The 17028-nt window shown below is 45.7% G+C and overlaps 1 protein-coding gene across 1 annotated transcript in view; it reads right to left on the bottom strand.

Annotated features, from left to right (window-relative positions):
• Positions 1–11791: 11791 nt before the first annotated feature.
• The window catches only part of C4H4orf51 (chromosome 4 C4orf51 homolog), a 16508-nt gene continuing 11271 nt past the window's right edge, over positions 11792–17028 (bottom strand). Inside the window, exons 2-3 of the mRNA XM_005345387.3 lie at positions 15029–15105; positions 11792–11974 (exon numbers count right to left, since the gene is read on the bottom strand). Coding sequence (XP_005345444.1) covers positions 11892–11974; positions 15029–15105 — 160 coding nt within the window. The 3' untranslated portion in view covers positions 11792–11891. The remainder of the gene's footprint in view (positions 11975–15028; positions 15106–17028) is intronic.

A 17028-nucleotide genomic window follows, 5' to 3' on the forward strand; every position in this document is an offset into this window, starting at 1 on the left:
GAGACAGGGTTTCTCTGTGGTTTTGGAGCCTGTCCTGGAACTAGCTTTTGTAGACCAGGCTGGTCTCACTTCTGCATTTTCTAAACAACAACAACAAAAACCCTTTCTGTTTGGCATAGTGTGCCTCAGTCACGAAGGACAGATCAATAAACAAGAGTTTAGAAAGGTGAGAACTCTTAGGATCACTAAGGACCTGATTAGATCTGTCTCCCCACCCCACCCCACCTTTCCCCACTTTCTTTAGTCAGACAACCTTGGGTGTGAACTCTCTGCATTTCAGTCCTACATAATAACTTCTTCAAGTCAAGTCCCAAGAATATAAATCATTCGAGGATGGTTACCAAAGGCACTAGCCATCAAGGAATGTTTAAAAGTGAGTGTTGGTGGCCTGGCAGCTAGGCTGGCACTTCTTCCCTCAAAACATCAGTACCTGTTGAAAACCATTTTATGGGTGCCAGAGGGATGGCTCAGCAGTTAAGAGCCTGACTGGTCTTCCAGAGGACCCTGGTTCTAGTCCCAGCACCCACCTGATGGCTCACATCCATCTGACCTGGAGATCTCTGAGGGCATCAGTACACGCATGGTCCACGCCAACCATTCACACACACAAAGAACATAATTAAAATTGAGATGTATTACTTTACTCATAAAAGTCATTTTGTGAGTAGTCAGGATTCTAGAGTCAACATCTCTCAGATAAGTCCCCCGTATTTGATATATGTGACAGGGAGAGAAAGAAAGAAGGAGGGATGGAGAGAGACAGGGAGGGCCAGAGAGAGAGAGAAAGAATGCTTTTGGACTGTTAGTACATCACAAAAAACATATGAAGATGTATTTGGGGAGTGGCCAGGGAAATATCTGTCAGAGGAGAAGTGTCCTTCAGCACAGCTGGGACACTGACCGGCGCTGGAATTGCCTGGCCTCAGAGCAACTCTGTGCAGCAAGAGGGAATTATTTAATAGTAGTTAATCATCCCCTCAGACAGCTCCCAGGAGGAAGCTGAGAGTAATACGCTTTCAAGAAATCATCTTCCCTTCCCAGAAGTGAGCCCCAGTTGGCCAGAGAAGCAGACCCTTGACTGAATGCACAAGGAACTTTCAATGGACCCATAGCTCCTGGGGGTCCCACGTATTTCCCCAACGGTGTTGCCTACCAGTGCTTACGCATTCCCTAGATCTCCAGCAAAAGCTTCATTCTTGAAGGCCACCAAGAGAACAGGCTTAGCTGTGGGACCCAAGGGGAGCTAAATTTGTCCTGTTAGCTAAATTTGCCAGCTTCCCTTGGTGCTCCAGACCAGCCTTCTCAAATTGACATGTGTGTATAATTGGTATTCTGGTGCAACTTGAATAACATTTTAAAAATTTTAGTGGTCAAGTTATTCTTTCTCCCTAACACACATAGCTAGCATACCAAACTTATGACATCAGAAATATAACTACTTAGCATGAAGCTGAGTTGTTTAAATTCAACTTAAAGAAAGGTTACAATAAAAACTGTGGGATAGCTAATATTATTGTTTTCTTTTATAATAAACGAAGTTAGAGGGCACATAGAAAAAAAAAACTTTTTCTTTGCTTTTTAACCTATTCTTCAGGAATCCCTGCCAGAGAATTGCGTATATAAGTGTGAGCATGTGTGTGTGTTCATACATGTGTATGTCTGTGTTTGTGTGTGTCCATGTGTTTATGTGTGTATGTGCCTGTGTGTATGTGTGTATGTTTCTGTGTACTCATGCCTGTGTGTATGTGGCATGTATGTTTGTGTGTGTGCGTATGCATGTTTATATGTGTGCGTGTACATATGTATGTGGCATTTGTATGTATATGTCCCTCTGTGTGTGCATGTTTGTGTGTATGTTATTTGTGTGTGTGTTTGTGTGCCTCTGTGTGTGTAATGTGTGTGAATATGCATGTGTGTGCTTGCAGACACCAGAAAACAACTTCAGTGCTTGATTCGCAGACGCCGTCTACCTTGTTTCTTGAGTTAAGATCTCTCATTGGGCTGCTGTTTGCCAGTAGACTTGACTGGCTGGCCAATGAGCCTTGGGGCTCCATCCAACTGCCTCTGCTTCCTCAAGCCCACAGCACCACACCCAGCTTTGACGTGAGTTCTAGGGGTTAAACTAAGGTTGCTGTACTTCCAAGGCAAGCACTTAATGGCTAAGCTGTCATCACCCCCACCAGCTTCTTCTGCCAGAATCCTAAGGAATAAAAGGACCTCACTTTAACATCTGGTTTCAGAGCACTGGGATTTGAGAAGGTCTGATCAGTCCAGTCAGAGTGCTGGTCAGGGGAGGCCATGTCAAGGAGAGCAGGGACTACAGACCCTGTGGCACAGGGCAGGCGGGTGAGAATGGTGAGATTGGGACACTCAGCACCCACGGCGGGTCCCCGGCAAGGCAGATCCCCTGCAAACTTGATGCATCTGTCACAAGCGGCAGAGTCCTCCAGCTCTCAGAGCCTGCGATGGGAATTGCATCCCCAGATCCTCTCTGAAGCCTGTTTCCTGAACAAGTGACAGGTCTGCACAGGACACGTGTGGAGGCCTCTAGGGGGAACAGCCCACCTTTCAGGGGAACATAAAGGAAGGCTGTTTTCTCACCAATGCTAAGCACGCCCACACCTCCGTTCCGCACTCTGCAGACACACCCAGGGCCCAGGGCCCAGAACAGAATGACAAGGTACAGTTCTTACTTGTTTCAGGAGGTTTTTCCCCCTAGTCCTGTAATTCATGAGGAGCTCAAAGCCTGGCTTTGGTGGCTTCATACCTAGAGTGAAGACACATACATTACCTAAGTGCTTTAGGTAGAGCAAAGTCTGCTGGAATAAGGAGGGAAGCTGATTGGCCTCTTGTTTCCCCTGCTGAGGGCTGAACACAGTCTTGCCCACACTAAGCAAACCACTGAGTTACTTAGCCGTCTTTCTGCTGCTTTCTTTCTAGTTTGGGAGGTGGCGTTGTTTCTTTTATTCTTTTGAGGCAGGGTTTCATGTCGCCTTAGTTAGTCCTGTGCTCCTGTCTTCATCCTCCTGCCTCAGCCTTCTGAGTGCTAGGGTTATAGTCATTAGTCATTGGGCTGTGTCTCTTTTTCCCGCTCACCCCCCAGACAGGTTCTTACTGCTGTGACTGGCCTGGACCTCATTACACAGACCTGGCTAGCCTTGAGCTCACGGAGCGGGGCCTGCTTCTGCCTCCTGAGTGCTGAGGCTAAAGGTGAGCCCTCCACTCGGGCTCTTTATACTTTTCAGTTTGAGACACCATCGCACTAAGCTCCCCAGCCACTCCTCAAATTAACACTCCTCCTGCCTCAGCCTCCTGAAAAGCTAGGATTCCATGCTATGTTCCAAGGCTCTGCTTGAGATTCGCTGACATTCTGAAGCACTTTCTAAATCAAAAGTCCCAGACCCTCACTCACACCTCCCCAGCCTCAGCAGCGGCTCCCCACAATGCTTGTTCTCAGAGCGGCTGAAAGTCAAATGTCTGCTGGACGTGTCCCCTCCCCTGTCATAGCTAATCCTACTTTCTTCGCTGCTAGGTCTCATAAAACGAAGTGGCCAGGTAGGTCAGTGGGGCGGAGGCAGAAGTGCAGAGAGCTTTATTAAACAGTCTCTGATCCTGGAAGCCGTGAAAACAGCCAAGGTCACAGTCAAAACATAGACTACAGTGGGTAGGAATGGTAGCTTACTGGGTACAGGGTGGGGCACGGGGGTTGGGGGAGGAACACTTACATAAAGTTCTGTAATCTGGGAGACTTACACAAGGAGCTTCAGAACCCCAAATCTGGTGTGTCTGGAGAACAGAGAGTTGGGAATTAATACCAACCAAGGCAGACATGGAGGTCCTGAGATCCCAACACTGGGAAGGCAGAGACAGGGAGATACTGAGATTGATGCCAGCCTAGGCTACATGGTAAGACTATGTCTCCAAACCCCACACAACAAACAACAGAGCCCAGACTGGCTGAGAAGATGGTTCTGTGGGTGGAGAGCTCTGAGCTCAGCCCCACGACACCCACAGTAAAACTGTAAAAACCAAAAACCAGAGAGGTGCTGGCTAACTATAGCACTGGCAATGGGGCAGAGGGAGGGTTGGGAGGTGAGCAGACAGGCCACCACAGGGCACTAGCCAGCCAGTCTAGCCAATTAGTGAGTTCCAAGTTTGGTGAGTAATAATAAAGTGGTGAACAATAGAGAGAGATTCCCAATGTCAAAAATCCATTATAACCAGTAAGATGAAAAGACAAAACTGGATGAAGCACTTATAAGTCAGGCTGGGCAAAATTGTCCAGTCCTAACATGCAAACAGTTTATAAAAATCAATAAGAGAAAACCCAGCTATCTCAACAGAAGCATGGGCGAAGGGAATACGTACTTCAGTATCCATAAATTCCATGTTTGTGAATTCACCTATTTGCTAAAATCTATGTGTAATCCTGAGGTTAATGCAGCACTTTTGGGGTCACTGAGAAGCATGTTCAGAGTGGGAAAGACTGGAATCCCGTCATGTACGTCCGTGCCGAGGTCAAGCGCGGCCAGGCAGCCTTGGCTGCGTCCTCCTAGGTAAATTCAGTGTCCTCTCGCGGTCACTTTGGAACTCCGTTTCTGCTGCTCTGTGTTTCTCCGCTGAGGACTTTGCTGTTTAAAATGGTCCTGACCATCACACTGAAGTGCGGGTATGGGGTCCATGCGCAAAGAGGCCTGCCTCTCGGGGAAAGAACTTCTCTAAGAAAGCTCCACGTTAGCACCATTGGCTCAAGTTCAATGCTAATACATTGGCATACATTGAAAAGTCTTTGAACAGAAAACATACATATAAAAGTTAGTGTGTTGAATTTTTTATTTTTAAGGGTTTTATAATAAAGTTTATTTTTAAAAATACATTAAAACAGAGTTATATCGATAAACTGGCATAAACGTTGTGCCTAGAGGTTGGCAGAAGCCAGACTTTCCATCTGCCGGGAGCAATGGTTCTGTCCTTAATGTAGTGTGCGGTTGAGCTTTAGAAGTAATGAGAACCAACTACTGTTAACAGAAACACTCGTGAAATTAGGAAACACGAGGGAAGATACTTAATCTATCCAAGAAAGCTAAGCAAGGCGGTGGTGGCGCACGCCTTTAATCCCAGCACTGGGAGGCAGAGGCAGGCGGCGGATCTCTGAGTTTGAGGCCAGCCTGGTCTACAAGAGCTAGTTCCAGGACAGGCTCCAAAGCTACAGAGAAACCCTGTCTCGAAAAAAACTAAAAAAAAAAAAAAAAAAGCAAAGCTAAAGAAAATGCAACTATTGAATTGGGAAACATTGGGTTATAATTATCTTCATCAACCTTTTGAGGAATAAAAACTCCACTCTCACTGTGCAGCCCAGGTTGACCTTGAACTTGTGACCCTCCTGCTGTGGGCTCTCTTGCCTGCTGGAATCACAGGCCCCTAGGCTCAGATTAAAGCGGGTGTGAGAATATAGGAAAGCACTGTGGCTAATACCGGGAGGCAACTTATCTATGAATAAAACAAGTTTACTTTCCAGCCCAAGAATTTCACTCCTGGGAATGCACTAAGATGAATTTATCATTGAGTTAATGTGTTTATGACAACTTTTCATTTTCCTAACACTGTTTATAATAATTATAACTACAATACCCCTAAATGTCTGGCAAATAGAAACAAGGAAAAAAGAAAAATAATGCTAAATGCTTTCCGACACAGGATATTTTTAAATTGTGATGTATCCTATCAGAGGCATGTATGAGTCCATTAACTATGATAGCAAATGGTTATGCTTATTAGCAAGGAAAGGTGTTCATAACAATATTGACATATAAAAGTAGATTACAGAGGACAAGAACCAGTATGATCTGGTCAACTTATTAGACACTCGTGTACAAGCATATGATGTATATACACTCGTATTGATTTTTGTAAGAAGTGTAACTGAAATGTAAATTATTATTATCCCAGAGGAAGAGAAAGAACTTCTCGTGTTTTCTTTCTTCTGAAATGCCGTGACGTGAAGCCAGGGCCTCCTGGGGTGCCAAGGGATTGCTTTGCCACTGACCTGCACCCAAAATTTGTTTTTCACTGCTGTTTCTTTTTCTAGTCCCGTCGTTGTTTGAGAGTTTACAGTCAGAGACTTACAAGCTTATGTGTGGTTATTGCCACATGCAGAAAAGAGACAACGCAGGGAATGTGGTAACCGCCTCAGCCTGTCAGGTTGTTTACATTGGTAACCTTGGTTGCCCATTTATCACCTAATAGGAAGCTACAAAATAATACGTAGAAATAACTGTTTGATAAATGAATATTCATCTTTAAAACTCATCCCACTTGAGTTTGTTTTTTTAAACATGCTTTGCTTTTGTTAACAATTTTCTACTACACATTTTTCTAACATATTACCATAAAAAATTCAAACATGTAGAACAGTTAAATGCTTGTATAATGAACACAAGACTCCCACCTAGACCCCACAATTAATGTTTTCCTCTTTTTACCTTATCACATATATATATATATATATATATATATTTGTTTAACTTTGCAAAACTGTGTTATTTTGACTGTTCAAAACACTTGATTTGGTCTAATAAAGAGCAGAATGGCCAATAGCAAGGCAGGAGAAAGGATAGACAGGGCTGGCAGGCAGAGAGAATAAATAGGAGGAGAAATCTTAGATTAAGTGCTTTGTACTTTCAATTCAAAGATGTGAGTTCTCCACTACTGGCTTCTGCCACCATGCCTGCCTCCTGCTGCCAAGCTTCACCACCATTACGGTCTCTGACCAATTGAGTTTGGTTTTTTTATGACTAATACGCAGGGTTCAATCCCTTACATGCACTAGTAAGAGATCTTTAGGAAGAGTCACAACGTACCACTTTGTGCTTGACGTGGAGGGTGGTGTTCTGAGAGGGTCCCGGTACACCAGGGAGTCCTCCTGTGTGCAGATGCAGAAGGAGTCAAGATAAAACTTAGCCCTCAGGTTAGACAACCACTCCCACACTGCACAAGCTACCTTTGTTTCCTGTTAGCCCTCAATGCACAGAGTAGTTACGAGGGAAATGGTGACTGGCATTTAAATTCGCAGTAAAACCTTCAGGAGCTTTGGGGAGGGACATGCCTGTTCATGTCTGGAATGCTGTGATCACTGCGCTCTTAGAATCCCAGGGAACTGTGGCTTCGGAGAAATCTCAAACTGCACTCTCCCTGACTTTCTGGAACGTTCCGGGGTATCTTACAGCTTCCACACTCCACTCTGACCCACTTTTCCCAATACATCTGAGCGGATTTTAAGCGAATTTACTGAGTTTTACAACCATCACCGTAATCCATGTCTTGTTTCCGCAGACTGTGGAGAACAGTGAGCGCTCATCTTTGGGAATATGCTTGGCTAGCCAGTTTCCCTTGCACGTTCACACTTGACAAAATAGGGAAACTTGACCTCCACTTTTTAATTAAGGATGTTTACCATTACCCTAATTTATTATCCTCCGTCCACCTCCCTGCTTCCTAGATTAGAGCCGCAAACAAATGGGAAGTTTTCGTTGATGAGACTATCTCAGGAAATGCCAACAAATTTTACCTTCAGAAACTGGCTATCACTAAACACCAAACACACTTAGTTTTAACAGTAGATTGTCGAGAAGGCAACTGAAGGCTGGAAAGCGCCTGCTGTGGCTGTGTGGGAGACGCTCCAGTTTGGAAGGGGTCTTGGCGGCATCTATCCTAATCATCAAGCCCAGCAACACAGGTGTCTGTCATGGCAGAACTGCCCGAGATGCTGGTGGTTCAGTTTTCACTCAGTAGGCTGGCATCCAGCTCTTACCTGTTTCAAGGAAACTTAAGGAACTTTTAAGTTCCTTCAAATGAAGGCTCAGGAGCACAAAGTGATGGTGGGAGATGGTGACAAAGCAGTGCCTGTCATCCTGGAGTTCTGTGCACCGTGTATGTGTGCACCCAGAGAAGGGGAGCTTACATGGAGCATCAACAATGGACCAACACTTAACCTGAGGGCCACGAAAACCTCTAAGGATTTAAGATGGCTGCTATCAGGGCATTAAAGTCTGCCTGGAGATTTTTTTTTCTGAAGACCAGGGCTTTCACGGGGTTTTTCAAAGTGTCTCAAAAGCACCAGGCTCCACTGTCTTAGACAGCTGTCAGCCATTGGGGCAGACGGCAGGTTTCTAAGAATTGAGCATTCAGCAGTCTGTGTATGAGATACACATTATCCTGTGCTTGGTGAAGTTTTGGGTATGATAACAGGATCATTAGACATGGAAGCATTCTGACCTCTGGAAGACTCATGCAAACATACATATAAAAATACTTTAATTTACCCCGAAGAGTCCAGCAAAGAGTCACATGCATGTATAAACGAATAGCAGCCATTCAGCAGGAGGTGAGATGGTTCAATTGGCCACGGTGCTTTCTGATAAGCCTGAAGCAAGAGCTGGATTCCAAGACCCACAGAGCAGGAGAGAATGAACTCCTGCAAGTGTTCCTCCGACCACAACACTGCACCCTGGCAATGCTCCTCCCCATAAATAAAATGTTATGAAAAATAAATCAGATAAAATGATTTTATTTATAAAATGATTTTATTTATAAAAAAATAAATAAAGCAAAATGCAAACAGTTATAAAGTCCAAGAGCAAATTCTAGAATTGATTATCATATTCTTTAACTTCTAAGTTGTGAGTAAAATATTCATTTATCTGCCTTAACAATTACAAGTGAGCTATTGCCATATTTTAAAGGTGGCTAACATCAGGAAAATTTAGGAAAGCCACGCATGAACATTCCCAAAATATGTTTGAGCTGTAAGGAAAGATAGAACCAAGAACAATGCTTCATTGTTTCCTGTCTTCAGCCACGTAGCTCAGTCCTGTTGGGGGCAGACCCCTGGTCTACTCACATAGCCTACCCAAGTCACTGCTGTACCCACAGGGGAGTGCCAACCCTACACTCATGGGCAAAAGGAACTGCAGCAACCCCAGCCCATGTCATCCTCCAGCTGGGAGGTGCACACAGTCACGGATGGCATCTTGTGACCTTCCTAACAACAGGATTGGCTGCCAAGGTTCCCTGTGTCCAGGCTCTGAGGGGAATTTGGAAACTGTAGCCCTTACACTTGAATATTTTCCGGCAAACACATTTAACTATTTATTCGTCAGTTTCCTAATTTAGACCAGGGAAACTAAAACAGCTAAACAGAATTCCCACCACCTGGAAGGGAGGCTGTTGTTTCTGAGTCAGGAGGGCCCATCCTGGGATTGCTTGGGCCCTGCTGGCATGAGTCTGCCATGGCTGTTGACATCAGCATGGTGGGATCTCAATTCCAGGCCAAGAGCATATCCCTGCCCAGATTTATTGGTGGCCAATATTATCGTTTTCCCCCTCTTTCTCTGTAGTTTAAAAGAAATATACAAATTAGCCAGAAAGTGACGAATTCCTAGTGTTAGACACACTCCTTCCTGATATGCCAGCTCCCACCAGCTCATACCCCAAGTCTACGTGGAAGCTCTGAGGTGAGTTCAAACCACTCTGTTTTCTTTCCTGCACACTCTGCGGCAGTGGTGGCTGTCAAGGTCATGGTGCAATAGACCTGGGGGTGAGAGCAGTGTTAAGGGAGGACCCTGCATGCTCGATGCCTGTTTCCAGATCTCACAGAACAGCTTGCTTGTTAGTGACGGCAGGTGAAACAGGATGGCCCCAGAAGAAGTCATGCAGGCTCCCCTGCAAGGCTTTGTGGGACCCCCTTCTCCCCTCCCAAGACTGTAAATGCTTCTATCAGAAGGGCGATGGTGAGCTCTGACCCTGCCCAACAACAGTGCAGGGGAGATGGTTGGAGGAGCAACAGGGCCCCCTCCAGGAGACATCGAATGAGCGAAGTGTAACTGGTGGGCAAAAACAGCACAGTGAAGGTTGACAGATGGGATAATCGTGAAGAAGAGGAGCTAGGTCTCATGTAGGATTGGTGGGCAGATTTCATCAGCTGTGTTCTCTCTTTAGAGCTGAGCGTTGTGAAACCTTCCTCTTGGCCCATGTCTAGATGTAAGAGCACAAGGGGACCTTAGAGAGAGGTAAGGGGTATCTCTGTGTCACAGGGACCCTTGTGCCCAAAGCCCCTTTCTTCAGGGAAGCCCTAACTCATCTGCTACAATCCTCAGGTTGGTGCCCCAACCTTAGGAGAGAAAGCTTTGAAGGTGGTCCAGTAACAGCCCATGGGAACAGATTCCCAAGGGTTAATACAAATAACAGTAACAGAGTTTGGAAGCCATAAGCCATCCACCTTAGTAAGAAATGAAAGAAGAGTCTTTCCTGCGCCCTGGGCCCCAGCTGCGCTCACAGAATCAGCAATCTACCAGCTCCCTCCCCCTCCCTTCACATCATACTGATCATCACTTATTCAAACTACATAAATACAATGCTTCATAGTCAGGGTTTGTCTGGTACATTAGTTACTTTTCTATTACTGTAATAAAAATACTACATCCAAAAGCAACTTAAGGAAGAAAGTTTATTTTGGCTTGGTTCCAGAGGGAGAGTCCTTACTGGCCAGGGAAGTATGGCATGCAGGCAGGAAATTGACTGGTCACGTTTTCCACGGATGCACAGGAAACAGTCAGCAAGTGGGAAGTGGGGAGTTTGTGAAGACTTTGTTTTGTTTTGGTTTGTTTTGTTTTGGTGATACAAAGTTTCTCTGTGTAGCCCTGGCTGCCCTGAAACTCAATCTGTTGGCCAGGCTGGCCTTAAACTTTGAGATGTGTTGTGGAGTATTAATTTAACTGTGAAAAGATGTGTTACATTTGTTTATGTTGTGGACTATTACTTTAACTATGTGAAAGTGTTTTATCTGTTTATACTATATTTGTTTAATGATGTAAGGATGTGTTATCTTGCCTGCCTAAGGCACCTGTTGGCCTAATAAAAATCTAACGGGCCAATAGCTAGGCAGTAGATGGGTAGGTGGGGCTGCTGAGCAGAGAGAGTAAGTAGGAAGAGAAATCTAGGCTTGTGGGGGGGGGGGCGGTAAGGGAGGAGAGAACAAGGTTGAAAGAGAGAGAGAGAGAGATGCCCTAGGCCAGACAGACAGATATGGAGTAGGACATACAGAATAAAAGAACGGTAAAAAGTCCCAAGACAAAACATAGATGAAGAGAAACAGATGAAATTGAGGTACAAGAGCTAGTGGACAAGCATAAGATAAGGGCAAGTCTCTGCGTCATGATTTGGGGCTGGCAGTCCAGGACGGCCTGGTACAGAGACCTGCCTGCCTCTGCCTCTGCCTCCTGAGTGCCAGGATTAAAAGCATTCACTACCTTGTCCTAGGCCAACCCAGAAGAGTTCTTGTCTAATCTCCTAGGCACCTGTCAATCCAATTGAATCGACAATCAGGACCAACTATCACTCGGGATTATGTTCTGTGATAGCAACTGTCCCAAGGACATTTTATCTATAGCATAACATCCGGGTTTTGATGCGTTCATACATATAAAATCCTCCCAGTGCAAATTGTACCTCCTAAAACAACAAAAGAGGGAGAGACGAGTCCACTGTGGCTATATGTCCTGTCACAGAATTGTCTGGGGGCAGACAGAGAGCTGGGCAGAAGCTGTCTGGAAAGACACAACACAGACTAGTCCATATAGCAAAGACTAAGCAGAAACGTTTGTTTGCTGGGTTTCAGGACACTTGATGTTTATTGGCTACTGCTGTTCATTGAATCCAGAAGCTGCTAAGCCTATGATGCCATATGCTCCGTCTCGGGACTCAAGTCCAAAAGCCACTACTGAATCTAACACTTGGGAAGAAAGTCAGTATGAAAGAAGAGCCATGTCAGCGTGGACAGACAAACAGGACTGAACCCTGACAGGATGTCATGAAGGAGCCTGGGGACCTTTGTCCTATGATGACCCTGAGTCACACTTGAGAGCAGTCCGTCTGAGGGGCTGGCGAGATGAATCAGCTGATGAGCCAGCAGTGCCTGCTGAGGAAGCACAAGGATAAAAATAAAAGTTTAGCTCCCCCAAATCCACACAAAAGTTGGGCACAGTGGGCTGGAGAGATGGCTCAGTGGCTAAAAGCACAGGCTGCTCTTGCAGAGGACTCTGGGTTCAATTCCCAGCACCCGTATGATAGCTCACAAGCATCAGTAACTCCAGTCCCAGGGGATCCAATGCCCTTTTATGGCCTCAGCAGGCACTGCATACACATGTTGCACAGATACACATACATGCAAAAATTCATATATGTGAAATAAACATGAGATCTAAAAAATAAGTTTGGCATAGTAGTGTATGCCTGTAATCCTGTCGCTGAGAAGGTGGAGATAGCGGGACTAGCCAATCAACCTTGCTGAATCGGTGAGATCTAGGTTCAGTGGGAGACCTTGTCCCAAAAGAGTAAGGTACAGAGTGACTGAGAAGGGTACGTGACATCAGCCTCTGGATTTCACATGTGTATGCACTCGTGTACATTCACCTGTATACATGTACACACATACATGCTATCTAGATACACATGCGCACACCCCCACATACCCAAATACATACAAACACAGTTCATCTGGGCTGGTAATGTGGCTCATTTGGTAGAGAATTTGCCTAACATGGGCTGGCGATGTGGCTCGTTTGGTAGAGGGCTTTCCTGGCATGAGCCCATTGGTATAACGGCACATGACATTGGTATAACTGTGCATGCCTCAGGACTTGTGAGGTAGGAACAGGAGAATTTTAGTTACACAGTTTGAGGTCACCTTGGTCTACATAAGGCCTTGAAAGAGAGATGGGGGAGATTAGACACAACAGCTGCACATGGCTACTGGTCAATACCGCTGTTCATGGTATCTCCTCTCAGACCTGCATCTACCCAGCTGTGGACCTGCGGCCTCCAGACCTCAGCTTACCATGTTCAGATGGCGTTCTAGAGGACGCAAGCAGCCATGTGAGTGGAAAGGTGTGGTGCTGCTCTCCTCGGGTGTGAGGTACTGCCGGCTTGTCTTCCCATACACCAGTAATTCTCCACCCTCATAAAGCGTCATCCCTTGAGCCCAGTTCCTCACGTGGTGGCGACCCCAGCCTCACAATCATTTTGGTTGCTACTTCATAACTGTAATTTTGCTACTGTTATGGATCATAATAAAAATATTTGATATGCAGGCTATCTGCTATGAGATCCCTGTGAAAGGACTGTTGAACCCCCGTCCCCCCAGGGGTCGTGACCCACATGTTGAGAACTGTAAATGGTGTGAGCAGATGTTTACCGTCACCTGTCTCTAAGCTGTGGGCTTCCACTGCCTTGCTCTCCTAAAGTAAAGGGGACAAAGTCTTGCCTGACTAACCCCCAGGTGAATGGCTACATTTCCTGTCATCACCATCCGCGAGCCATGGAGGAACACTGAAACTCCATCTCAGTCTCTTCTCCGAACAGCAGAACAGCGGAACCACCCAACGGCAACACTGGAAACCTTTGTACCCACCCACAGGCTGCCAAGTGAGTCCCTCCACCACCCAGCTTGCCCCCATTAGTGCATTGCAACTTTCAACTGCTCCCCAAATGGGCAGAGTACCAGAATATGTTATCAACTATCACTTGTGATTATCCTAATCAGTCGTATTAATGCTGCAAGACTCGATTCTGAGAGACGGCCGTGATGCTGGACCCTCTCTCTGTTTGCTTCTCAAAGTCAGACTTGGTGACAAGCTGGGCAGTTGTCCCCTTCTCCAGGGTGCAGCTGTTGGTAGGATGGAGCTGACCCTTCAAGCTGTCTGAGCTCGCTGACCTCACATTGTACACGAGGAAGGAAAACCATTCTCAGGCTGCAGGGAAAGGATTGGTGTGCCTTCCTGGTGTTAACTTCACATGGCTGAAGCAGTGGGGAGACTAGCAAACAGTGCTGAGCAGCAAGCACCCCAGTCTTGGTGTCACATCTGAGGCCAGCATAGCTCAGAGTATTAGCACTTTGTCAATGAGGCCAGGCTCTGCCGGAGGGATGGAGGGAGAGATACCCCAGAGTAACTGTCCCTTTTACTTCCTTGTGAGAGGGATCTGACCTTCTTGAGCAAGTGGAAGCCATATGGGCCACAATCAAGAACCCAAGAGTAAAAAAGAAAAATGGAAGAAGATGATGGAAGGGGGTAGGGGTTCTGCCATCACGTTCTATAAAAGCGTGACGTGAAAGCATGGATTCCAACCACAGATGTGAAGACCTTTGTGGGGTCCACCACAACACTGAAGGGAAAGACTCCACAGCAGATGCCCTGGAAGGCTGGGAAGCTCCGTTTCACTTGCCCTGTGTCGCAGTCAAGGCAGCTGAGCTCCAAGTCAAGAGAGATCTCAGCCTGGTACTTCCTCATGGGGGAGGAAAGGCAGTGAGTGAGCCTCCAGTTCCTCCCACCACGCCAGACACCACCAAGAGTCTTACTTCTTCTTGACTCCACTAGAATCCTAGGGTGGTCAGAGTGCTGAGGGAGGTTAGAGCCAAGGAGCAGAGGAAAGAACCCAAACCAGCCAAGAATCCTGGATCCTGCCTCCTATTTCAGGAGTAGGCCTGCTCGGTGAGTCATCTGTGAGTTATCTCAACTGACTCGCAAGTACTTCGGGATTCCTCATGCTCACAATCCTCAGAGCCAGCATCTGTCTGCCCCACAGATGCAAAGTGCAACATGCGCACACCAAAACATGCATACACATATGCACTCACGTACCATACACAAATTCACAGATACACACAAACACATGCACATATATACCACACATGCACACATATCCAGTGCACACACACCCAACACATTCACACACCCAACACATACACACACTGCCTCTGTCTCTCTATCTCTGTGTCTCTGTCTGTCTATCTCACACATACATACAGCTACGAGAAATGGTTGATTAGGCTTGTCCCAGCAATCATATCACAATATGAGCACTTATCAAAGATCCTGGCTTGCATTCACACAGCTTGCATTCACCAGTCTACTTCAGCTAAGCAGGGAGAAAGACCTGGAAGGGCTGTGCTTCGGAGAACCGATCATGAACTAACCTTTGCAGTCTGCAGGCTCTTGGGAACCAGCCTGGTCAGGTAGAGCGCCATAGGCAGAGCAGCTAGGCAATGGTGTCCTAAAGAAAGCCCAGGAGAGAAACAAGTTACACACGTGTAGGCTCAGCAATCATGCAGAGCCTACAGATTTCATTTTCATTTGGTTTCTTAAGGTTCTGTTCCTTTTTATCTCTTCCCATACCCTACCCTCACCCCATATTCCCATTAAATCAACCCGAGCTGAAATCTTGCACAGTCTTTAGGGATTTGTTTGTGCTCTGGTTTGTCATAAAAGGGTAACATTTTCATCTCTGCATGCAAAGCTCAAACATTAAGTTCATAATTACTTCAGCAGGATTTATGAGTGTTTCTCCAGGGAGTTGCTTTCAAAATAAGATAAGTGCTATGCATGGAATAAGAAAGATTACAGTAATTACATTGGTTTCCAAATAAAATTTAATGGCAGTGGGGTGATGTGGGGACTCACAGATGTTGTGTATCCTTTGAAACACATCTGTATCTCAGTTTCCCTGAACTCAGACGTGACAATCCCTACCAGCAAGCTATGGCTTATTGGAAGAGTCGAGGCATTCTGCCCGGAATGGGTGAATTAATTGCCAACCTGCCCAATTTCACGGTAACTAACTGTAGGTCCTTTGATTAAGGAAGGAGGGTCTCTAAATCCTAGGCACCTGGAACTGTGAGGCGAGGAAGGGGTGGAGTGGAGCTGAAGTCAACCTAGAGAGTCCCGAAATGCTCCCCTGTCCGTGTATTCAGACCACGGAGGAGCCCCACTCATCCCGCAGACACGGGTTGAAAATCTACCCCATGATAGCAACAGAATCATCACAAGCTATTAAAACTTCAAGTGCAGATTCTGGGTAAAGCACCCACTGATTAACTCTCAGTAGATTTGGGGTAGACAGTTCTGACAAAGACAGACAGGGAACCAGCGTCCTGACCTCTGTATGTATGTATGTATGTATGTATGTATGTATGTATGTATGTATGTATATATACACACACACATATCATTGTGGTTCTGGTTAGTTTTAGTTTTTAAAAGGTTATATGGGGGAGGGGAGGTTGAAGATGGCTTAGCAGTTGAGAGCATTGACCATTCTTCCAGGGAACTCAGGTTTGATTCCTAGTACCCACATCCATAAGTACTCAAAACCATCCATAAATCCTGTCCCAGGTGATTCCGTACCCTCTTCTGGACTCTGTATCCACTAGACACACAGGTAATATACAGTTATATTCACAGACAAACATCCATACACATACATGTCTTAAATTCTGTCATTGGAATTATATGACATAGTTTTTATTCTGCAGATCTATAATGGCAAGGACCAAACTGAGCCAGGAAAGACACTAGATAGGTCCCAGCTTGAGGAGCAGAAAGAGGTGCATGCTGTGCCTGTTTAATTTTAAAGTGTGCCATCTATGTAACTTTTCCCTTGGAGTCAGTGCTCTTCATGACTGTTTAAGAATTTTTTCTGGGGCTAGTGGCTCAGTAAATGTGGTTGCTGGTAAGTCTAACAACCTGAGTTAGGTTCCTGGAATCCATATAAACACGGACAGAGAGAATCTGACCCCACAAAGATGTCTTCTGACCTCCACATACATGCCCTACCTCCCGTGCCTTCATGCACATACCCTCATAATAATAACAATGAAGGTCTCTCTCATCCTAAAAAGGAAAAAGAAATCTTTGCAATCCCCCAGGCCATCAGGATAGCCTCCATGTTGACACCAAATATTTCCCTGTTACCAGGTCTTTTAGCTCACTAGCTAGAGCCAGGAGCACAGCCTTTCTGTGGCAGCCCCTCTATAAACCAAGCACCTATTAGAGACCTAAGTTTGTTTCTCTTGATTCTGTATTCCTTTGTTACGGTTTACTTTTAGTTTATCGTATGTGTCTGCATGTTTGAGCGTGTGTGTGTGTGTGTATGTGTGCATGTTGTGTGTGTGTATGCATGTTGTGTGTGTATGCATGT

Source organism: Microtus ochrogaster, chromosome 4 (assembly GCF_000317375.1).
Source record: "Microtus ochrogaster isolate Prairie Vole_2 chromosome 4, MicOch1.0, whole genome shotgun sequence".
Lineage (NCBI taxonomy): Eukaryota > Metazoa > Chordata > Mammalia > Rodentia > Cricetidae > Microtus > Microtus ochrogaster.